General features: G+C 45.2%; 1 protein-coding gene across 3 annotated transcripts in view; it reads left to right on the forward strand.

Moving 5' to 3' along the window:
- Positions 1-24,208, forward strand: part of GSK3B (glycogen synthase kinase 3 beta) — a 1,215,699-nt gene that overhangs the window by 1,142,648 nt on the left and 48,843 nt on the right. For 2 of the 3 annotated variants that reach the window (XM_069635848.1, XM_069635850.1), the window contains exon 9: positions 10,057-10,261. In XM_069635848.1, the coding sequence (XP_069491949.1) occupies positions 10,057-10,261 (205 nt within the window). The remainder of the gene's footprint in view (positions 1-10,056; positions 10,262-24,208) is intronic. The other variant, XM_069635849.1, reaches the window with a different exon arrangement.

Below are 24,208 nucleotides of genomic sequence, written 5' to 3' on the forward strand. Positions count from 1 at the left end.
GTCAGAATAAAAACAATCTGAGGGACCTTGACGGTTGAGGGATTATGGATACAGCCGACGTCACACTAGGGATAGTATTGCTGGCATGTCCTGTCGACATCACTTTTTGAATTTCCAAAACTGTAATAATCCGCAGCTTCCACCAGATGTCGGTCTATGCATAGCAGGTGAATCTAAGCAGATACAAGCACCAGAAATACAATTACGGTGAGTAATGTATTGCTTATTTGAATAACTGCTACCGTGAAACTCTGTCTCACCACAACATTGCTGCTCACATTGACACCTCTTGAGATAAGCCTGGCTGCTCAGCCACACTACCAACTTGTGAAGTTCAGACTTCTACCAAAAGTTGGGTCCCTCTTGCCAATAGGTTAAGGTTATTGTAGTGCACCCAAAGGGTACTGAATACAATCTTGCATAACAGGTTGTCCTGGCATAGGATAGATCTGTCCTAGTCTTCGGTTATGCCCTGTCCAGGTCAGTAAATAGCCGGTTAAAGTCTTCAGCAAGTGCCTTAATGGGGTTTACCTTGATAAGTAGCATCCTGTTGTGTCAATGTTCTAGTTAAATCTTTATGTAGTCTGCACGGTTAAGGATGACAATGTTGCCACCCTTGTCAGCCTCCTTGATAATTAGAGATTGGTCGTGTGTGAGGTCCGTAAGGGCCCTTCTTCGAATGTCAGATCCTCAGTCATTCTGTATGATCCCTTACGACTGCTGTTAATCTCCCTTTGGAAGTCTGCCAAAATAGCCCTATCAAATCTTGTGATGAAGCTGGCATAAATCCAGATTTTTTGGGTTAGTTTAGAGTCTGCTTAATTGTCTGTTTTGCTTTCTAGATCATTTATGATTTGTATACTGATTACAGTCTTGTCCTGGTCCAAAGTAAGTAGCAGTCTGGTATCATTGATTTTATTTATTTTTTAATCGTGAAGGTACTGGGTGTAACCCTAGTGTTCTCAGCTTCCGTCGATCTTCAGTTCTACTTTTCAGGACAGATTACGGGGACTGGTCATTTGGAAATATTGTTGTCTACTCCTGAGAAACCTAAGACAATGGGAATCATGAGTCACAGCATCGACAACCTGTACGATGGCTGTTTTAGTACTGCAGTGTCGTTTGGAATACAGAATGGTAGGCCTTTAAGGTAGTGGTGGTCGATATGGTGTGGAAGTTGACTCCAACTGCCTTTTGCTACGATTTTTGCCAAGGAAGAGGACTTTGGTGGTAGTTCACCATTGTGGTCAAGGAACAGTTGTTTTTTGTTTTGTTAAGGAGGCAAACTTGCCTCCGTAGAGAAGTTTTAATTGTGTTGATGAATGGGAGGTGTGCATCTAGGGCAAATAATTTGATGGAAAAGCGTGGGTCATCTTGCGAAGTGGCTTTGAGACTGAAAAAAGTCCATGATTAGTGTCTAGAAACTATGCTTAATAAGACATGTTCTACCCAAAGTAGACCACCACCTGAAATGCCTAGTATTTCAGTTAGCTTTGCTTCGTTACTCCCTTCTACTGCAAACTAAATAAGCAGCACCTCCCTCCTCTGCCCGGCTCTTAATGCTCTCCTGTTGGTTCCTATGATGAAGTGGTGGAAGGAGTGATACTCCACGATTTTGTGTGCCCAACGGACGATGGGAGGGGGGGGGTAAGAGGGTCACTGGGGTCTGTGGTCCCGTCTGTTCCTGTGGCCCCTGAACGTTTACCTGCAGAAGGACAATTTCAAAATGGTGACCCTTGCCCAGTTCCTGCAGTCTCTATACCCTTCGGGGCTGACTGATGTCACTAGCCCTCCAGGATTCCTACTTCCACATGCTTTTAGACCTGGACCACTGCAAGTAGCAGAGGTTTGGGGTTGAAGGAACTGCTACCAGTCATTGGTCCTGTCCTTCAGCATCTCCTTAGCCTCAATGGGTTTTATCAAGCTGTTGGCACTGGGGTTTGATGGTCACAGTAGGAACAGGGATCGAGTTTGCAGCTTTCCCTACCTGGAAAATTGACTGATCTTGCTTGGCTTCCCAGAGTCAGTTGCAGAGCACTTGTCTGTGTGTGCCATTTGCTGCAAAGGTTTGGCTTTTCTACCAACACAAGTGTTGCACCAATCATTCTCCAGTTTCTTTTTTTCTCCATGGATTCATTGGAGCGGGGATGGACAGTCAGGCAGGGCTCCTCCACCCACTCATAAGCACAGTATTGTGAACATCTTTCATATGGTCTGTGGCATGAAATCAATTCCTAGTCCCTGATGCTTGTTTTGGTTTATTCGTATTTATATAGCGCACAACAGCCCGAGGCCATCGTGGCACTTGTTACAGTACAAAGCCTAGTTACTTAGTTACATGGTCATTAGCAGTATATATATATATATATATACAGGTTACCATACAGTTATATTACATTTGTGTTATATTACAATATACATGGCAGAAGTAGAGGAGGCAGTCCTCCACTTGCTAGTTGAGGAGAGTGGCCTTGAGGTTGTTGCGGAAGACAGAGATGGAAGTTTCAGCTGTAAGGGTGGCAGGGAGTGAGTTCCAGAGTTTTGGTGCAATATAGGAGAAGCCTTGACCTCCCGCTGTGGCTCTCTTTATGCGTGGTATGTGTAGCTGGTTTGTGTACTGAGCTCTGGTGGGGCGAGTGGATGTGGTCCTTGATATTGCTTCAGATAGGTATGCTGGAGCGGTTTTGTTGATGCACCTCTGAGTGATGGTGAGGATTTTCAGAGTAATACGGTCTTTGACCTGGAGCCACTGTGCTTCACGTCTGGCGTGGGATATATGGTCTCTTCTAGGGATGCTCATGGCGGCTCTGAGGGCATTGTTTTGTTTGGTCTGCAGTCTGTGAATGTTTTAGGCGGAGGTGCCAGCTAGAAGGTTGTTGCAATAATCGAGTTTGGCTCCTATAGTTGCTCTAGCTATGGCCAAGCGGTTGGGGGGTTGATAAGTAGGGTTTAATGACATTGATGAGTTTGGTGGTGAACGCTGATGCAGAGGCTATGGCGCCGACTTGTTTGTTCATCGATAGATTTGCATCAATGTGAACACCTAGAGTCTTGACAGCGGATGATACGGAGATGGTTGAGTTGTCTATGTTGAAGCTGTTGTATTGGGGGCTTAGTTTTGATAATGTGTTTGTCTAGCCCAGGATGAGAATATCGGTCTTCTCCCCGTTAAGACAGAGGCCATTGATTGCCATCCAAGCTTGCATAGTGGCATAGATGCTGTGAAGGCCCGTGGCGTCTTGGTGATAGTCCAGATAGGGGTAAAAGTATTTAATTGTCCTCTGCATAGTTTGTATATGCAACACCCATGGAGTCAAGTAGGTCGAATAGGGGTTTTGTGAAGAGGTTATAGAGGGTGGGGGCTGTACAAGATCCTTGGGGGACACCGCAGTTTATAGTGGTAGGATCTGCGTTAGCTGTGTCGGAGTAGACCTTCATGGCTCTTCCTTCAAGGAAGGAAGTGATCCAGGATGTTGCTTGATTAGAGAAATGGGCTGCATGGGTGAGGTGGGTGGTGAGTGTTTGGTGATCTACTAGGTCAAAAGCAGCTGATGGATCGAGGAGGAAGAGCAAGGCAGGTTTGCCTTTGTCCATGATCTGTGAGATTTGATTTTTTAGGTCTAATAAAGCAGATTCTGTTCCATGCCCGACACGGAAGCCAGATTGTCTTTTGCCTAGTATGGAGTTAGCTTCTATGTATGATTGGATCTGGATGTGAGCTGCTTTGTCCAGGATTTTTGGGAGGAACAGGACTGTCATTATCGGTCTGTAGTTGTTTGGTTGCCCTGGGTCAAGTGTGGCCTTTTTTTTAGAAGTGGCCGCACCCAGGCTTCCTTGAGATTGTTTGGGACAGTTTCTGTTTGGAAAGATGCATTAATGAAGGCAGTAATCAGGGGTGCTATGCCTTGGCCCTTCTATGCCTCCTGGGCCTTGTGGCTTTCTGCATGTTTTTGGTGCCAGAAAACTGGGTCATGAGGTCCCTACAATGGCTGCTGGGTTGCCAGTGGTCCCAGTTCAAGGGCGTGACAGAACTCTTGCCGGTCTCAAGTTGGGTGTCTCAGGACTTCATTGTTATGAAGGTGGTGCCTTTCTCTCTGTATTAACCTCTGGTGATTGTGGACAAATAGAATGGATCTATCCAAAAGGAAGATGGGTTTAAAGCCAACATACGTGAATGGGGATAGACTTGAGACATATGATATTTCTTAGAAATTTGCTTCAGTTCGATCTGTGAGATAATCCTCAGTCTCGCCAGGCACTAAAGATGCAACAAGCTAATAAGGCTCTGGTGGCTTAAGCGGAATATTGGAATACATGCAATTGTGAATGTTCTTTTGATGTATAGGTCTAATTGTATTGTGCGATCCTGCTGTATGGGGCTAATTACATGAAACTAAACTGCAAGTTATACAGAATAATTTCTTACGCTCTTTTGGGAGTTCCGAAATCCACAGCTAGATAGTGCATTGTGAACTAGATGTTGAGCTATTCGGCATTTAATAGCCAGTGAATCGATACTGTTCAGGATAACCGTTTTGAAGAAAAAAAATGTGGTTTTAATGAAAATGTTAATGAGAGGATACCTGTGAAAACGTTCAGCTATGTAAGAGAGAATTCAAATTGCCCTGTAGGGATGCTTTATAAACCCAGAAGATAGAATGTAAGTTACTAAACATCACTTAAAAAGGGTTTTGAAAGGAGGAATATCGAGTGTGGGGTTTCAACCAGGAATAAAATGAAGCTACATCTCCCTAATGCCCACATTACTGGCCCAGCAGGGACTGGGTTAGTAAGAAAAATCAACTAGATGTTTCAAATACGACAGAGGCTGAGCTTACTGGCGATTGGGATATAGCTAGCGAGATGGACATACTTGCAGGCAAATTAAATCTGCCCCTGCATGGAAGGGAGTGCCACTATCCAAAACGTAGTGATCTTTCTTAAATTTTGTTAAAAATAGATTTAAAAAAATCTATTTTAATGAGCTCTTTGAACATTCGGAGTGTGGGAGAAGCATAACTAGTTAGCTACATCGTAGAGCTTGCTTGGTGTACCTGTTGGTGGCCCGCGAGGAAAAGAAAATACATCTCACTACATTGCCTTAGTAATTAACTGTCACTTCATAAGGACTGGTGCACATTTGTGAACATTTTATGAAAGTTGGTTTACCTGTCCTGAACAAATTGCATGCAAATTGCAGTTCTATTTAATATCTGTATGTTAAGCTATTTGTTTTATGCCGATTTCTTTATTTACTGCACCAATAAGGCACTATATAGTTTTCTACCTGACTCCGTACACTTGGATATTTTTCACTGTTTTTACACAATTATGTATTTCTACTTTTATGGGGTGTTTTTCACTTTGAAATAAAGATGAATTGATTGTGGTCATGGACGCCTTTGTAGCGCTGAGAGCCCTCGCCTGAATGACCTTTCAGTGAGTGGCTTTGGCAGAAAACATCAATTGCAAGGAGCGGCCTAACATCCAATTGACCACTTTGGCCTTTCTTTCATTGGTGCTGGGCAAATTTGTACAGGCCCTCACTGAACGTTTGGCCATACACTGCCTTAGCAGTAGGTGTTGGTGTGGGAATGCCCTACATCCTTGTCAACAGTTCAACACCGGAGAAGCTTGTGGTGTATCCCCTCAGACATCGTTTCAGTTTTCAATGGGTTGGAGCTAAGTCCTTGAGGATCACTTAATCACCTGGGGGTACCCTGCACATTCACCATTTTTTTCCAGAAACCAAACAGAAGTGCCAGCGGTTCTGCTTTTATAACCTTTCGAGGTATGCTGTGTGGGACACATTCATTATAGTGGGTACCCTCTCTATTCTCGACACCCCCCAATTCCATTAGTTCTGTTTAATTTCAGGACATTCAGGTCCACCATGATCTTACTCTTCTTGGACTGCCAGGAGGACGTGTTACCCATCATCTGGACTTGCTGTGTGTCTGAGTCAAGAGCCCTCTGTCTGGACCTAGAACTACCTTAGTCTTTATGCTTGGCTGCACAAAGGATGGTCCTGAGGAATGCAACTTATCTGATGAGTGCCTTAATGTTTGACCAGGAAATCAGCGACTGAGTACGTCGCCACCTGTAGATGCACTTTTTCCAACTTGTCTGGACAACGTTCTGAAGCAGTTGGCATACTCAAACTCCTCCATGCCTGATTTCCTGAACTTTGATGCAGGGTGGCCCTCGGATTGACACTATTATACCGAACACAGCTCGTAATTCCCAGTTCCCATTACGTTTTTATTTTTTAAATGTTTCATATTTTCTGCCCCACCAGTTTGTAGTTCCTGCATGGGACTTGACTTTGGGTTTTACCTGATTGTTGTGGGCTTTTTTTAATCTCGGGGATTCATGCTCTCCACACCTGTTCCTTAAAAAGATAATCTACTAGTTTCTTTCCTTAAAGGTTCCACTTCTTAGAAATCGCCAACAGGTGCAAGTCTGGGATCAAACTTTTTTTCAGCAGAATGTGCACTGCTGCTTCACATCAGCTCGGCTCAGTCTCATTAGTGCGCATGAATCTGAATATCTCATCAAGGTGGGTGTATTGTTCTTGCTGGTTGTCCCACATGGCCTCCATTCCTTTTTCTGAAAGCTCAAAACGCTGCTTTTAGAATACACAACTTGAAGCTGTGCACGGCTTGAGGGAAACCCATGTCTGTAAAACCATCCTAACAGCAGTCTGGTGCTTGGGTCCTAAATGTGTTGGAGAAGTGAAAATCCTGTCAGTGTGTGGTGAAAGGCCATGTGGGAGTGTTACAAAGCACTTCACTCAGCGAGTGCCGGAAGGCACCATCTAAGTCATTGGCGCTCTCGGAGCCTTCTGCTTCAAAGAAGTTGTCCCGATCTGTGGAAAACATGTAAGAGCCAGTGGAGTCATGGCCCTGGGTAAGAGAAAAGGATAAAAAGCAGCAGCTCATTACGTCCCGTTCCCCTAGCAACTCCTCTTCCAGGTGCCACTGGTCTTCCTCAGAGAAGGGCTGTCTCCACTTCGACTACAGGCAGTCCGCTTCAAACTCTGTGGAATCCTCACCTACTATGATAAGGGTATCTGATAGTGCTCTCCTTCGTACTGATGCGCCAAATCAAAGTCAAATAGTATCTTCAAACTTGAGATTTATTGGTGAATGCCCGTAATAGTAACATGTGTTTCGGCAACACAAAAAAGTGCCTTTCTCAAACCAGGGCGGTTCATAGACATAATTTCGAATACAAAATATTCGAAAGTCAAAAAGTCGGAAAAAAAACGTCGAAAAAAAAATGTCGAATTTTTTTTAATGACGTTTTTTTTTCGAAATGGGGGGGTTCCCCCCCTAACCCCCCTTTTTTTTATTTTTACCTATTTTTTTCACAGAAACTAGAGCCCAAAAAAAAATATCGAAAAAAAAAACAATTCGACATTTTTTTTTTCGACATTTTTGATTCGACTTTTTTGACTTTCGAAATTATGTTTTCGAAATTATGACTGGACACCAACCAGGGCTATTACATGTGCTAACAAGTTCGACATAATACATTGTCAATTACACAAACAATAGTCAATAATGAATAAAGAATGGGCATTAGTACATGTCACGAATTTGTGAGTGGACAGAGGACAAGGGATGGGCGAAGGGGAGGATGTTTAGGGTAAAGAATATGCACAGAGAAACGGAACAGTAGAAATAAAACAAAATAATGAGTGAACATCATGATTAAGATGAAACAAAATTACTTATACATTTGCGCTCATATTTATGGCTATTCCCATTTACGATAACTCATATTAGAAATAAGTGAATTTAATAATATAAAGTTCTGCCATGGTTAAGATGAGAGCTTGCTTTAAAACTGTTACATTTGAATTTCATGTGATATTTGTGTTAATCCAATTTTCCATCTACATGTTTTAAAAGAACCTAAATGCTAATCTATATATGTCAAAACTTAACTATAGATAATTAAAATTTCAACACCATTCTCACTTTAGTTGTAATGTCGTTAGCTGTTGACTTGGTATAATGTAATAATAAAGTTGCCGTCTGTTCTTGATAAATTAATCGGGTTAAATCCCTAAAAAGAAAATGATTCTTATTACTCATTTGTCTAATGGCTTGGTTGCTGACTGATGGTAATTTCTACGTGACTGTTTTCCTTGGACAAAGATTGCCATATGCGGGCGCTTTCTCATAATCTATGAGGCCGAATATGCTTATCGCATATTCATAAGCCTGTCGAGCGTTACGAACACACATTGCTGCAGGCTAACTAGTCTATTAAGTATATTAAAACGATAACTCTCGTTGTGCCGCATCACTCGCGTATAATCGTATAGTCGGGAGTGGCCGTTCGTTGCGGCAAGTATTAGCGTGTTAGGTGTTACATGTTCGATTCATAGGACAAGAAAACAGCGTGAGATTCATCTTACCGTGCCGGTTAGAGCATTCCCCCCGTGTGAGTCAAACCGCTTCCATTCAATGCTACTGCTTTTGTGAGCACTCGGCGTGTGTGTTGTCCGCCGGCGTCATGGCACCAAGGAAGTCCTTTCTTAGTTGCCATGACCTTGTCGGCCATCTTTTGGGCTACCTTGAATACAATCGATTGGCGGTACGCATTACAAACTGCTCCACTTGTGCCTTGAAAATGCCCGAGTACCGGCAAAATGCATGCACGTTCCTCCCGGCAGAGTTTGTTGGTACTACTGTACGGCACTATTACACAAGCACTAATGTTTGAAATAAGTTTTTTATGTAACTATGAAGAAAAAACAATACATTTGGGAAAATAGGACTGCATTCAGTCTTGTTAATCAATCGAATACTCCTCCGGATGCGCACAGGCTAACCTAGAAAACTAAACCCATTCTGTTGCTTTGAAAGTATTCTGATCTGTTTGAGTGCACCTCCAAGCAGGAAAACATGATGGATGGAATTTGTTAATGTTGTGGTATGGCTTCAGATTTGAATAAATACTACTGTCAATTACCACTCAGACTGATGTTTGTGGACAGCCCTGCTAACGTTTATCTTGTTATCTGTTATTCTACAACACAGAACAAGCTGTGGCTGATGACTGAAAGAGATGTAGACATTACGCTTTTCCTGGCAAAGCGTAACATTGAATCTCTAGTCTACAAAATCTGTGTCCCTTTTGATTCTCTTTTAGCAAATGGCCTATTTGGGGCCTTGTGCTTTATCAAGGAAACAATGAGAGTATCTGCTTTGCAGACAAGGTATGAGTAAGTTAATAAGGGTTTATGATTTGTCTTAAATAAGAGGTATTTAAAAGAAATAGTTACAATAAATGGGCACCTTTCCATTTTAATGCCAACACTGGGGCAAAGGGAAGAGTACATTGGAGGGTGAAGAACGCTCACCTTTTATTAAATATTACCTCTTCCTAAAGTAAGTTCTTGCTATTCCTAGAAATGTGTACTGTAATGCATCTGCATTGGAGAGCTTTTTAGAAACTGTGCTTTAAATGTACAAACAGTACAAAAGTTATTTGAAATGTTGTTAAATTAAGGTATTTTCAAAAGATTTTTTCCTGTTCTGAAGAAATGGCAGAGGCATTTTGAAAATACAACTTTTAATTTATTTTCTGATCTGTTACATCTTTTGCATGGCTGGAAGCAGCAATGAGCTGGTTTTATTGTGAACTTAACTTCTAAATGGGTAACGGACCAGCCTTTCACCTCTGGGTTCATTCTTACTTCAAGGCCAGGCATGAGTTTATTGGCCTCACTCCAAGATTCTTGGGTTATTGAAACCACCTCACTCAATTCGGCACAATTGGCTATCCCTGTTCTCAGGAGAAATCCACCAGTGCTCCCCGGAGAGCCATGAAACCTTGACTGGCCATGCATCGTTCCTAGTACAGTGAAACCCGGTTACGTTAACCTTTGGCCGCTGGGGGGCTCGGGACTTCTCGACGAGTCGTGCTTCTCAAATGCAAAAACAAGCACTAAATGGTGGAGATCCCGGGCCTTTCGGCGCCGATGGGGTTAATTCCTCCGACTCATTTCAGTCAAATCTTTTTTTTTTTTCTTTTTTAAAGGGTTATGTCTTTTTGCAGGTCTTCCGACCCCGCACTCCACCAGAGGCCATTGCACTATGTAGCCGCCTGCTGGAGTACACGCCTACTGCCCGCCTGACGCCACTGGAGGCTTGTGCACACTCCTTCTTTGATGAACTACGGGACCCTAATGTCAAATTACCAAACGGTAGAGAAAAACCTGCACTGTTCAACTTCACAACTCAAGGTAACCTCCTCATTTCCTTCTATGCATGGGCATATTTTGATAATTAACATGTTCAGTACTGTTGACTTGCTATATTTTATATGCATCTGAACTGCTGCACTAAATGGCTATTTTTCATCAGCTGTACACCATTGGATGTAGCATAGTGACATGAAGATTAAGGGGAGAAAAACTGAACTTCCAATCCTAGAGGAAAAGAAAGAATAGTGGACCTCTGACAACTACCCACAATCGCTAGGACCACTGACTCAGTACTGGTCGGTCTGATTCACCATTGGGGAATACGTTTTCATCCCTCCAATCAATTTGGTTAAATGTTAAAGGTATTTGTACCGCGCACCGTCACCAACGGAATTGGTCCCCAGGCGGATCTGTAAATGATAAAGGTGGGATGGGTTAGTAAGGTGAAGGAGGGAGTAGGATAGTGAGAGGAGTGGTGTTCTGTTGGCAGCTTCAGCTCAGTATACACCGGGTGCTGAGCTTTGGTGTGGGTATCGGATCGGAGTCAGTCCGCGTGTGCTGTTCCGGCTTATGTGTTGCAGTGTTGTGAAGTGCGTGCGGCTTGTTGTGCGAGAGATGGTTGTGTGAGTTTTTTGAGTGAGATAAGTATGCAGAGTTTGAGCTTATATTGGTTAGTGGGTTACCTGACCTTTACCATGCTAACATTCACAGTTCTGTCTGAGTGTGCAGCCTTCCTTTGTGGCTATTTCCATGATGTCTTATGCTCTGTTGAATGGTTGGTTCTTTGGTTTGTGTGTTTGTCCAATTTGAGAGTGGCCGAAGTTGGAGTTATTTCCATCATTGTTTTAATGTCTGGCCATTCTACGTCTCCGCTGTGGTTACGCTTTGAAGAGCCATGATTTGAGGAGTTTCCTGAATGCTAGGTGGTTTGTTGTATTACGTATATTCTTAGGTAGGTCTTTCCAGATTTTGGGTGCCTGGTGAGAGAAAGACTAAATCTTTTTTCATTTAAGCATTCAAAAAAGGGCTGTGCAGCTTCTAGCCTTATTGAGTAGATCTAGTTTTACTTCAACATAGAAGTAAAGTGAAAAATGTCAAGTTGCAAACTAACTCGACATGAGTCTCTTGACCAACCGTTACACCCCCCTGAAATAACTGCGAATTCTCAACATTCACACCGTACCTTACTCGCCAAGAGAGTCATTAGTTGTCAATGGTTAGTGGCAGATGCAAATTGTGTGGGCTATTGCTTTAAATATCCTGGCTAACCTACATTTTTCATATATATTGTAATCGGGACTAGGAAGAATTCTTCCCCACTGTTGACTGTGCTCCACTGGCTGTATATTAGCCAGAGCAATGACTGCAAATCAAGACATCAGGCTTTTATCTTTTGCCCAACACCCTTATTTAATGTAACACCCTTACTGTACTTCAATTTCAAACTGGAAAACTGATCATGTTTTTTTTTTTGTCATGAGAGAAAAGGGCAGGAGAACCAAGGACCTGCAATAATTTGTCCACCTTCTAGCAACAGAAAATCATTGCATGTTAATCAACTGAAAACCTAGGTGTCCCCTCTCCCCCGCACTTGCTTGCTGCAGCTAGAATGTCCTATAACAAACTCTTAAAACCGCAAAGCCACCATGTTTTACATGCTGCTCGATTGGAAGCACATTTGCACTGCAGATTTTCAGCTAGAAAAGCAGTGCTCTTTGTGTACTACTTTGAGAAATGGTGTCACGCCCCAATCAATTGATTATTGATCGCACTTACCTTTTTACTTCTTATCTATGAATTGATACAAACTTCCCAATGGTCTCCAGTCTCACTTCAATTTGCTGCTCAGATCCACCTACAGCTGAACTGTTGGTTTACCAAGGTCAATGTTCTACTAGTGGATCTTGAATTTCTTAATGTACTCTATTATTTATAGGGGTCGATATTACATTAAAGGAACATCCCTGATCACAAGTTCTCCAGTGGTTGGCCCTCCTTGTAGCACAGCAGCACTGCAGTGATATTCGTACATTTCCTCCATCCTTGTAGGCGTCCCCAAATATGGGGACCGTACAGGAACCTTTGGCAGTGAAAAATTGAGCTTCGCCATTAAATTTGGTCTAGTGCGCTGGGGCGCCGCCTCGGGTATGGGAACGCCCTGCCAAGGCCCCGTCCTCCGGTGCCTCACCCCAGTCTCTTTTTCTGCATGGACAGTGTCTGACCTGGCAACCAGCGCAGAGACTTTTTTAGCTTTCTGCTTGCTCCCTGTTTGTTTTCATGCACTCGGTCTTCAGTGTTTGGAGCCCAACCACTGCTTGGACACAATTTGGGTTGAAGCGCTCTCGGTCACAGGTCATTGAAGAATCTGTTGACCAGTGGAGGGATATCTTTCATGCTTCTCCTCCACCCCATCTTAGGGACTTTCTCTCCAGGACCTCTCGTCAAGACAAGGTAGGTTCTCTCTTCAGCACAGCAACTTTCCTCGGGATTTCCACAGAGAGTGGTTCCTCGGATTCAGGTTCTGGCAGGCCTGAGGCCTCGAAGGCTACCGGCTCCCAAGCCGAGGGATCCGGGGGGGGGGTTCTTCTGTGTGCTCTGGGGGCAGACCTGAGGTTATCCAGGCTACCAGCTCACAAGCTGAGGTGCGAAGGGGCCCCTACCGGGCTGTCCACAGAGGGGCAAACAATTTCGTCCTCTTCGCCACCAATGGGTAAGGGATTGCCTAATACCACCTCCAAGAGTCTGTCCTCTGCACAATCCATCACGGCTACCAGCACAGGTGCCGAGGGCATCCAGCCTTCTGGAGCTCGCTCGGAGGTCGTGAGTCGTGGTGTTAAAAATACCATCCGTCTGAGGGCTCAGTGCCTACTGAAGTGAACTGAGGTTGATGCTTCTGCTGCGGGAGCAAGCACCAAGTTGTATCCTCCCATGTCTGAGGCCTCTCGTGGCTCAGGGCCTTTGCGCCCTCCCGCCCAGGGCTTGGCGCAAGGCTTCAAAATGGCAAAGAGGCATGTGGCAGAGCCTGCCAGGCCGGTGGCCATCTTGGATCCAACTCTGGGTCCACCCGTGCTCACGCATTGAATGGGCTCGGCACGAAGAGCCAGTCCCCTTCCCTCAGGAAGCAGTAGTGGATTGTACATACAGGAATCTGGTCTCCTCAGGGGTACATCTGCCCATAGCAGTTTTACGGCTTCACGCCTCGGGTGCCTCAGTGATTTGACCAGGAGCGGAGACCCAGCGCCTCTGAAGGCCGTGTCCCTACGGACATTGCAGCTTGCGAGGACCGCTTCTTCTAACGATTCATCTTCCTCGTGTTCCCCTCCGATGAAGGGGCTCCAGAAGGACATAGTGAAGGTCATCCCGCGGGTGGTGTCTCCCCAACCCCTTCTTCTGTGTATCCCTCCCGTTCCTCAAGCGCTGCCTGTTCCAGGAGCTGTGCCTCCGCTGGTCAAGGCCCTACTGGTTGTTCAGACCCCTCCACCTCCTCATGTACCCCCAACGCCTCCCCCCTCAACAGCCGTTGGACCTGTCTTCTGCTAAGGACTTAGTTGGGGACCCTGTCGGCACCTGTCCCAGGTCCTGGACTCGCCTCGGTCTGTAAAAAAGGAGGGTTGGTGAGGACGATGATGCCCAGGACTTTGAACCCTCTGCAGCCGTTAAGTCCTTTAGGGCCTGGCAGAGTTTTTTAGGGTCCCTCTGCCTGAGGAAGCCCCCGGGAGTCAGGGAGGGGGGGTGCTAGCAGAGGTTTCGGTAAGTGCACCACAGTCCGGTCTGGCATCCCATTCCAGAGGGATGTCCTTCAGGTGGCGTGGAAGGTCTGGGAGAAGCAAACGGCCAGATGAAAAAGAAGTTGGACAGCATGTTCAGGCTGACGGACAGGGAGCCAATCCTCCTGGCCTCCCACCTACCCTGCAACCGCATTCATCAGTGGTGGCTGCGGCCTCATTACATTCAAAACCATCATCTTCGTCGTCTTCCTCCACGGGAGCTACCTCGAGTTGTCTTTCCGAAGGGGGACAAGGTCCTCGAGTCTTTGGTAGAGCACTGCTATTCTATCTCAGGACTGTACTTGCGGAAAGCCACCGCAGACGCCCTCTTTTTTCTGCAGCTAACCAGAAGCTGTGGTGGGAGCTCAGGAAATTTCTTCCTGTCCTCCCTTCGGACAAGCAAGCCACCTTCAAGGCCGGTCTGGCTTATGCCCGAGCCATTGCGCAGGACACATGGAGTCTTTGGTCTCCCACATCGACACAGCCATCAGAGGACTGCGCGTTTGTGTCGATGAGGACATTGGCATGGATGTACACCACTGAGTTCATCTGACGTGCAGGAACGGATCCCGGATCTGCCCTTCGAGGACACATGGGCCTTTTTCGTACATCCACCAGTGAGGAGTTGACAAAAAAGAAAACCTCTGCTCATACCGCCAAATACTTGGCCATCTTACAAAACCTGGACAGAAATCCTTCACGCAGGACCGAGTTCAAACCTTGCACTGTCTCCGGCTTCAAGAGGTTTTGGGACTGTGGTACACAGAGATCTAACAGGTCGCCCAGTGACGACAGGAGGAAGCAGCAGAGGACTTCTATTCCATCGGGCCAATCGACCTTCCTCAATCGGTGCCAATAAAGCCTTTGACTCCATCGAAGCCTACACTCACTATCTGAAAACGTTTATGCTCCTTTACCCAGAAAGGAGTTTTTTAAATCACTCTTCAATCTATGAAGATGAGAAATGCTCTGATGACGAAGATGCTCCTTTTGGGTTGCAGTATGGGACACCCAATGCTCCAGAGTGTCTGATATCAGAGGAGTCCAGGATTAAATATCTATATGACGATTTACAGACTGTGTAGTTGATACTTCACCCGAACTGGAGATTGGTAGGCCCGAGCCTGGCGAACATGCCCACACTCCATACAGACAACTCATGTCCAGAGTTGTAGAGTACCTTGGATTGAGCAGACCACCACTCCCTTATGAGCAGGATGATCTAACTGATATTTTGGATAAAGGGCCGCAGACAGACCCTGTTTTGCCCTTCCATATGGCGTTACAAAAGAGTGGCTTCAAATTGGGAAACTCCGGAGACCAATCCGGCAGATAAGAATCTGACAAAAAAATACCATCTCGCCAGTAGTGACCCCGACTACCTGTCGAAACACACCACTCCGGAGAGTCTGGTGGTGCAGGTGGCTGCAGCAACTTCAAAACAGGCAGCATACCCTACCATCCCTCCTTATAGGGATGACAAGCATGTAGATGGATGTGCAAGAAAGGTATTTTCAGCAGGGAGCATGGCATTGAAATCTGCCAACTCCACGTGCCCTGGCAACATTTTTGCATACTCTGTGGGATTGCATGTCTATGGCGGTAGAGCATATTCCCGAGGGGGAAGAAAGGGATGGCTTCTTGGCTATTAAGGATGGCAAAGAAGCTAATTGTGAAGCCCTTCAGTCAGGATTGGATGGTGTAGCAGATCCATGGCTACCGGCACCGTGATGCATAGATGTGTGGTTGAGGAAGGCAGATTTTGCACCAGATGTGCAGTCTAGGCTTCCCAGCATGCCTTTTGATGGGTCTTGTCTTTTTGGCAGCAAGGTTGACGAGGGCCTTGAGGTTGCAGACCTCGAAGGCGGCAGCCAAGTCTTTCGGTCCCGCTGTTAGGCAACTTTAGCCTTTTCTTCCTAGGGACCAACCTTGGAGGGATAGATTTTTTCACTACTACTTGGTTGGCAGGGCGAGAGGAATGGCCAGTCAAAGGGGCCAAAGAAGGTGGTTTCCTCGTGCTGAACGAGGTAGAGGTGCCAAGCCAGCTCAAGCAGCAGCCTCCTTACCATCGGCTTGTGCAGTAGCTGCCACAAAACCACTCTGAGGTCAGTACAGCAGTGGGGGGGTGGGGCAGACTGTCTCAGCATCTGCAAGAATGGCGAGACAGTACTTCAGATGCCTGGAAACAGTAGCCCATGGTTACTGCCTTCCTTTCATAAGAACTCGGAACAATCGACTGGGGAGCCTCTCTTAGATGGTTCCTATTCCGCTGCTTGTGCAGGAAGTTTTAACCCTGCTGGGGAAAGGTGCCAAAGAACCGGTACGCGTAGCGGAGAGAAGGTAGGGATGGTACTCCCCATATTTTTTTTATCCCCAAAAAGGGAGGAGACCTGAGACCAATCTTGGTCTTGATACTTGAACAAGTTTCTCAGGAAGGACAAGTTCAAGATGGTCACACTTTCTCAGATCCTTCAGGATTGGTTGGCGTATTTGGACCTCCAGGATGCTTATTTTCATGTGCCTATCCATCTCAAGCACAGAAAATACCTGAGGTTCGCAATTGGCGGTTCTCATTATCCGCTTCAAGTTCTGCCTTTCGGGCTGACCTTCGCCCGAGGGTTTTCACCAAACTGATGGCGGTGGTTGAAACTAATTTCAGGAGAGGGGGAGTCACGTCTACCCCTAGCTGGACAATTGGCTGACCAGGGCGCATTCGCCCCCGAACAAGCCCTGTATCATCTGAAAGTCACCTGCCACTCTCTCCACAGATTGGGCTTCTTCCTCAATAACAAAAAGTCCCATATGACCCCTTAACAGCTGCTGTTTTGTGCTGTTTTGGACACATCCTTGGGAAAGAGCTTGCCACCCAAGGTGAGGGCTCAAGAAATTCTTCAGATGGTTACTATATTTCAGAATGCCCAAGATCTTCTGGCCTTCGATTTCTTGAGGTTGCTCGGCCTCATGGCATCCTGCATTTTTCTGGTGCCAGAAGCCCGTTTGAGAATGACATCCCTTCAGTGGGCTCTAAGAACACAATGGCCCCAATTTTCAGGACAAATGTCAGACCGACTTCAGATTCCAGACAGGCTCTCACAAGATCTTCTGTGGTGGGCCTGCATGGAGAATATTCTGAAGGGGGAACCTTTTTGGCAACCATGGCCAGAGATTACACTATTGACGGACGCCTCACTTGTGGGATGGGGTGCCCATGCCAACGATCGGACAGTCAGCAGTGGTTGGTCTCCATCGGAGTCCAAACTAAACATCAATCTTTTGGAGCTGAGAGCCATCAGATTGGCACTGAAGGACTTCCTGCCGGGAAAGAATGTCCTGATAATGACAGACAACACAGTGGCCATGTATTACCTCAACAGGAAACTAGGTGTAGAATCACTACCACTGTGTGCAGAGGCAATGCAGCTCTGGTATGGGGAAATTCAAGAAAGAATCTCTCTCTCGGCAGCTCACTTGGCCGGAGAGGAGAACACGGCGGCAGGTGCTGTGAGCAGGTAGAGCAGAGTCAGCCACGAGTGGGAACTAACTCAGGAAGTCCTTAAAGAGATCTTTACCCTTTGGGGGAACCCCTCAAGTAGATCTGTTAGCGACCGAGGTCAACTGGAAGTGCGAAAGATATTGCTCAAGGGAATTTTCCCCCAAGAGGACCTCTGGGAGATGCGTCCGTAGTGGACTGTGAGTTCCCACTCCTGTACAAGTTTCCTCCAGTCCCCGTCATTCCCCATGTGATCAGGAGGTTGAGAAAGTTCAGGAAGTGCATGATCCTAATTGCCCTGGATTGGGGCAGGAGGACGTGGTACCCGGACCTTTTATACCTGTCCATTTGTCCTTCGATACATCTTCCACGGAGAGAGGATCTTCTCTCACAAGAGGAGGGTCAGGTTCTCCATCCAGAGGTCAACTTTCTCAACATTCACGCTTGGTTTCTGAAAGGTTGAGACATAAGGATTGGGACCTCCCAGATGACGTTAAGGAGGTGTTGCTTTCGGCTAGAAGACCAGCAACAAAATCCTTCTGCCGTTGCCATTGGAAGAAGTTTTGAACTGGTGCAAGGAAAAGAATGTGGATCCTTTTCTGTGTAAAACGCTGGATGTATTGTCCGTCCTTCTATCTTTAGCCAATCCGGGACTCCAGATTGGTACTATTAGAGGCTATCTGGCACCGCTGTCCATTTTTAAGCGCTCGTCCGAGGAATGCACTTATTTCAAAATCCCACTGGTAACTCAATTCCTGAAAGGACTCACTAATGTGGATCTTTTATCTCCTTTCCAGGTTCCGGTTTGGGACCTAAATCTGGTCTTAAAGTTCCTAATGTGTGCACCCTTTGAACCCCTGCACACACGTCCTTGAAGGTTAACCTTTAAAACCATTTTATTGGTTGCTTTCACATCAGCCCGCAGTGTGACCGGGTTGCAGGCACTGTCAGTAAAGCCACCCTTTACAGTCTTCTACAAAGACAAAGTTGCCTTGAAGGTCAAACCTTGTTTTTACTGAGAAACTGTTCGGATTTTCATTTGAACCAGAACATTGTCCTTCCCTCCTTGTACTCTTCTCACCCTGGTTAGGAGGAAGAAAGACTTCATAGGTTGGATCCTAGAAGAGCATTATGCTTTTACATTTCAAGAACATCCAAAATTCGGTTTGATGATCAACTATTCATAGGGTATACAGGACACAAACTGAGTCACACTGTTACCAAGCAAACCGTATCTAGGTGGATTATTTTGGCTATTTCTTTGTGCTACAGTCTGTCGGGGAAAGACCCTCCTGAAGGTTTGCAGGCTCCTTCAACCAGGGGCATGGCCACATCTACAACCCTGCAAATGGGAGTTCCTATAAAGAATATCTGATGCTGCAACGTGGTCATCCATACACAGGTTTACAAAGCATTATGCTCTGGATGCTTCCCATTCTCAAGATCATGCTTTTGGCAAGGCAGTACTTTGTTCTGCACTGGAAAAAATGTAATATATATAAATTCTACACTTTCCTCCAAATTCTAATACTGCTTTGGGAGTCGCAAGATGAGGAATACGTTGGAGGACACAGTCCATTCAAAGAACAAGTTATTTACCCCTTCTAACATTCTTTCGACTGGATGTTCCCAATGTGTTCCTCATCGCCCTCCAATCCTACCCCTCCTATAGAATTTCCCATGCTATTACAGCTTCCGCACCACCAAGGGTGAGTACTGTCGGACCCGTATTTATGGGCATCTCTGCTGCATGAGGAGGAGGAAAAACAGAACTGAGGCTAACGGGTGCTGTGCGTGCTATACATGGTCTCCGATAGTCGCTCCCGATGGAGGCCTTCGAGGGACATTGATTCGACGCCATCAACGCAGGGCACCCTCTGCCGAAAAGTTTTCCGACGCAGCTGAAGCTGGACATTAAAATGTCAAAGATGAGGAATCTGTTGGAGGAGTATCCACTCGAAAGAACGTTACAAGGTGTAAGTAACTTGGTCTTCTGCCCCCACTTTTGGGCGATGTCACTATTCAGTAAACTGTCCTTCAACCAAAGCAATTTGGGTCTCAGAAACCTGATCGTGTTGCCCATATCTAATCTCTTCTTGCCAGAAGTGTCTCATGTCTTATTGGCCTTCTCCTGAATTCAGAACCTCAGCAGTTAGTAATTCTCTCTATATGCTTTATCATTCTGGCGCTGATGCAGATGTGCTAGTCATTTTGTAACCAGAACAGCCATCTCTTTAAACATGCATCTTATTGTAATTTTATATTGCGTTTATTTGCGAGGTGCTGTATCAAAGTAACTGGGAGAAACAACACAGCTACATCCCATGCAATACAGAGGTATGGCATATAAACGGACTACGCAACATGGGATGTTACACACCCAATGGGTCGTCTTAGTCGTATCCACGGTTTGAGCTGAGAGTTGGGGTGAAAAGTGTGGGTGACACTAATGCTAAAACATGAGTTACAGAAATTCTGGTGCTTTCAGTCTGTTCGAATTTAAACAAGCCTACAAGTGACTGTTGGTTGCAAGTGAGGTAAACCTTTCTCAGGGCCAGGGTATGCAGTTGAGATTCCTGTAATAGCTAAATGGGGCTGTGGGGTGGAAGTGTTAACATAGTGTAGTAGAGTGAAGTTTAGGACTTGTGGTTGGTAGGGAAGGTTATTGGCTTGTTTGCCGGTCTATGAGTTGGACCTTTTGTTCATGGAGGTAGATTTTCACATTTCCTTTGAACCTCTTGAGGGTATATTCTGTTTTTAGAGTTGGAGTTGTTGTAGGTGTATATTCCTGTTTCTTTTGAGCCTCAGAGTAGTTGGATTGTTATATTGTGGTGATCTAAGTGGCCTTGTCTGTACTTATGTTTGCAGCATTGATTTTATGGATTCTGAAAGTAATGCATTTGATTCTGTGAGGTGTTCCTTTCACAAGAACGCCAGCTGGCTGCTTGAAATATAGCACCAAGGCTCATGTCCCACAATAAACCTAACTGCTTTTATTTTGGATAAATAGATGCCACTTGAGTTGTTTTTGTTTAGTCCAAGATGGACTATTACAGTAGTCCCACTCCTCTGTATGCTCCGGGGAAGTTTAAAGGGCATGTCTTTTCCAGCCTCAATAACACCTCTATGTGGGACATGCAGGAGCCATGCAGTACCTCTGGCCACCAGGGGGGAAAGCAGTACAACCTTGCAGTTGCTGGCTCAGTCATGGCTCCAATATATGCACCGTATGATACACTGGTTTGATGCCATCTATGACAGCTGAGTGTACTATCATGTCAGCAGAACTACCAAAAACACTCTTAAAGTTCACCACTGAAGCACCAACCTTGTAAGCCTGATCAGTGTAGCCAAATGATGGATTCACAAGGTGGCATTGCCCATCCCCTTCTCAATATTCATCTGTCTCGCTCCCTTCCTGTGCCCTGGCCAGTCGGCAAACTGAACATACTAGGGATTCTAGTGCCCTGCAGCCTAAAAGTGCATGCAATCCTACTTGAGCAGGAGGGTAACCTCCCTTCAATATATTTAAAGTGTGCCATAATAAAGATTTGGATTCTAGCACAAATCTCAGGAGGATAGCTCAGCAGCAACGTGCTCGCCTTGGAAGCAAGACGACACAGAGCAACACAGGTTCGATCCCCGTGTCCGTGCTTAGAAAACTCTGGGTATTATGCACGTTATAAATAACATATCATATCACCTGCAGTGTGTGCATCAGGGTAGGACGTGTCCATTTTAATTTCCCCCATACCGGAGGGAAAAGAACGTTGCTTGGAACTCTTGTAGATTTAGAACGTGAGTGTACTCCTGCGATTCAGCGCGGGACGCATGTGCTTAAATACTACGTTTATCCCTTTATCTGGTATTCTTTGCTCTTACAGCTGGCAACCCTCTTTAACCATAACAGGGCGCAGCAGATGTGGAAGAGCAACCCTGCGCTGCAGGGGTGTTGCTAGGTGTGAAAACGATCAAGGGCTAAGCTAATGTTAAGAATGGCGGGACTCGGGCCTAACTAGCATTTTGGTTGTAGCACCTGAGCTTCTATCCGGGACGACAACCAAAAGACCCGGGGCTATAGCCTCCCTCAGCAACGCCTCTGCGCTGGATGCGGATCACAGGTGGGATCATGCAAGGTTAGCCCTTTACAATTAAAGACGGGCCCTAAGCCTGTAGTAAAGCCTGCTTCCCACGCCTTAAGAATGCAATCGGCGAATTGAGAGTAAAGCAATCCTGTGGGAGGAAATAAATATCCAGACAGTGCGAGTAACTGAGCACACGGGTGGCAAATGCCCCAATGTCTCCTGCAGCACCCACAACTAATGGAACAGAATTGTCCTCAAATACCAAGAATTAGGGGTTTATCAGAGAAAGAAACACTGCCCCCTTCCACCGTGCTCCCCCACTCCAAGAAATAAAAATTATACAGATAGCAACAAAATAAGTACCTGCCAAAATCAGCAGGAAAGCGAAAGTACCCAGAGGAAGTGAGGTTAGAGGGCCTGGACTCGCATGATTGGATTATGAAGCAATGATTTATATAGCTAATGTTAGTAATGTATAGCAAACTGCATCCTGGAGCTTAGGGTTTAGGGTTTTGGGAAAAGGGGGTTTATCTTGTCATAGAACCGTGACAGATTCTTTTTTTATGTATCAACAAGAAGATTCCTACGCTGGTTTTATCCTTTGTGCTTTCAGATCAAGGACAAATCTTTCAAGAAAAACGGCTAGAGGTGTCCGAAAGAGGAGTGAAGGTAGCGGCAGCACTGGCTGAGATAGTCAAGAAATGGCTGCTCGGGTGAACTGCTCGCTGGACTGTGCAGTAAGCATCTGCACAATGGGTGCTAGTAGGGAGTCTGCCTAGCCCTACTAACGCAGTCACCCATCCATCTTGAGTGCTTCCCAACTGTGGACAGGAGGTGGAGGAGGTATACATGCACAAGCATTGAAAACAGTTGTGACTTGTGTAGGCAAGGGATAGGCAAATGGCTAATGCCTATACACAAGCAATAACGGTTCCATTTCCCAATGCTCGTCTTTACCAGGAGTTCAGTGGAAGGAACACGTGATATAGCTCCCAAAACATATCCCACTAAAGTAAGATAATCGGGCTACTTGCACAAGCTTTTTCCTCACGGTTTGGAATTCTATGTAGACCAAATGGGCTTCTATCACTATTAGTGAAGCCAATCGAATTCCCTGTATCGACCTCTTGCATGCACAAGATACAAAGGTATGGCATTAATGTGCATATAGATCTGTGCATGCATTAACCCACTGATTGCCCAGACTACTTATGAGGACAGCCAAACTACAAGTCCCCATTCTTTAATTTTTGGCTACACATGGCCTATGCTTAAACGACGAAAAGACCGAGCTCCTCCTTATAGGAGCTCCAGCTAGACTATCCAAACTTAGCATCCACTTTCAGTCTTTCAACACCATTCCTTTCCTCAACCGGTTGCATTGCTTTAGCCAGAGCCCTAATTCTTTCGAATCTAGATTATTGTAATACTATCTTGGGTCAAGCAAACAAAATGTTAATAAACTTCACATTTTACAAAATTATGCTCTCAGAACCGCATTAAATATCCCTAGAACACAACATATCTCAGAGTAGAGGGCACACCAATTGGCTCTCAGTCAAGGATGGAATACAGTTCAAAGCATAAACCCTTACCCACAAATGCTTGTTCAAGTCAGCCCCCAAATACGTAGTGACAAGTTTTCAAAAAATGTGTCCAAAAGCCCCACTAGAACTGCGCAACTACATTGCCTCAAGGTCCGAAGATATAAGCTCAAAGTAGGGGGCAGCGGCATTCTCATGGCGGCACAGCTACGGAACTCATTGCCTACATCCTTAAGATCAGATCAGTCCTTCAACTTCAGAAAAAAAGCCAAAAGCTGTCTCTTTTCCTGGGACCTTTAATCTGTCCCCTAGGAACACTCATGCTCTCAGATAAGTTATGCCTGTCTGTAAATTGTCTGAATATTTCTTTTTTTTCTATTTCCAGAATTTGTTTAGCAACTGTATGTACATTATCCTATGTTATTAACCTAACAATGTATGAGAGTATGTATGGCTTTGTATTCGGTAACCACAAACTGCAGTGCGCCCAGATACCTTTGAGTTGGGAGCGCCATATAGTCATTACTCCAAATTTAGAGGACATGTCTTGTAAAATGGGAGCACATTTTGCAAATGCTCGCTCCGCATTACATGCTTAAATAAATAATAATGGATTCACTCGCAAGCAGAACTCCTATAGGCTTCTCCGATGCAATATAAATAGATTTCTTAAATAATTTCCATGTGCTAGTGGCCAATTCAAAATGACTAATATCTGAAATCATCTTGAATTACTCCATGCACTCGTTATACATAATTCTCATTACTATTGCCTTCTAGCTGAAACACTGTCAACTATAGCAGTAATGTCCGTCGTGGCTATTGTCTTTTTTTTGTATGTCCTCTGTATAATAATGTTCGACTCCCCTTTGTCAGAGATGGAGCTTGCGATTCCTTCTTTTTTAATTTTTTTATTTTTTTGGTAGCAAAAAATGTACACCTTTTAGAAAATTTGTATCACTAAATACATAACATAATTCATAAGTATCATTAATCAAATTACGATATAAAATCACGATGTGCTCTATTTTATACAAGTCACAAATGCTATTATATACAGTACAAGCTGTGGATCCATCAAAAGCCTGTAATCAGCAAAT

This window comes from Ambystoma mexicanum, chromosome 7p, assembly GCF_040938575.1.
Source record: "Ambystoma mexicanum isolate Mex_15411 chromosome 7p, UKY_AmexF1_1, whole genome shotgun sequence".
Taxonomy (NCBI): domain Eukaryota; kingdom Metazoa; phylum Chordata; class Amphibia; order Caudata; family Ambystomatidae; genus Ambystoma; species Ambystoma mexicanum.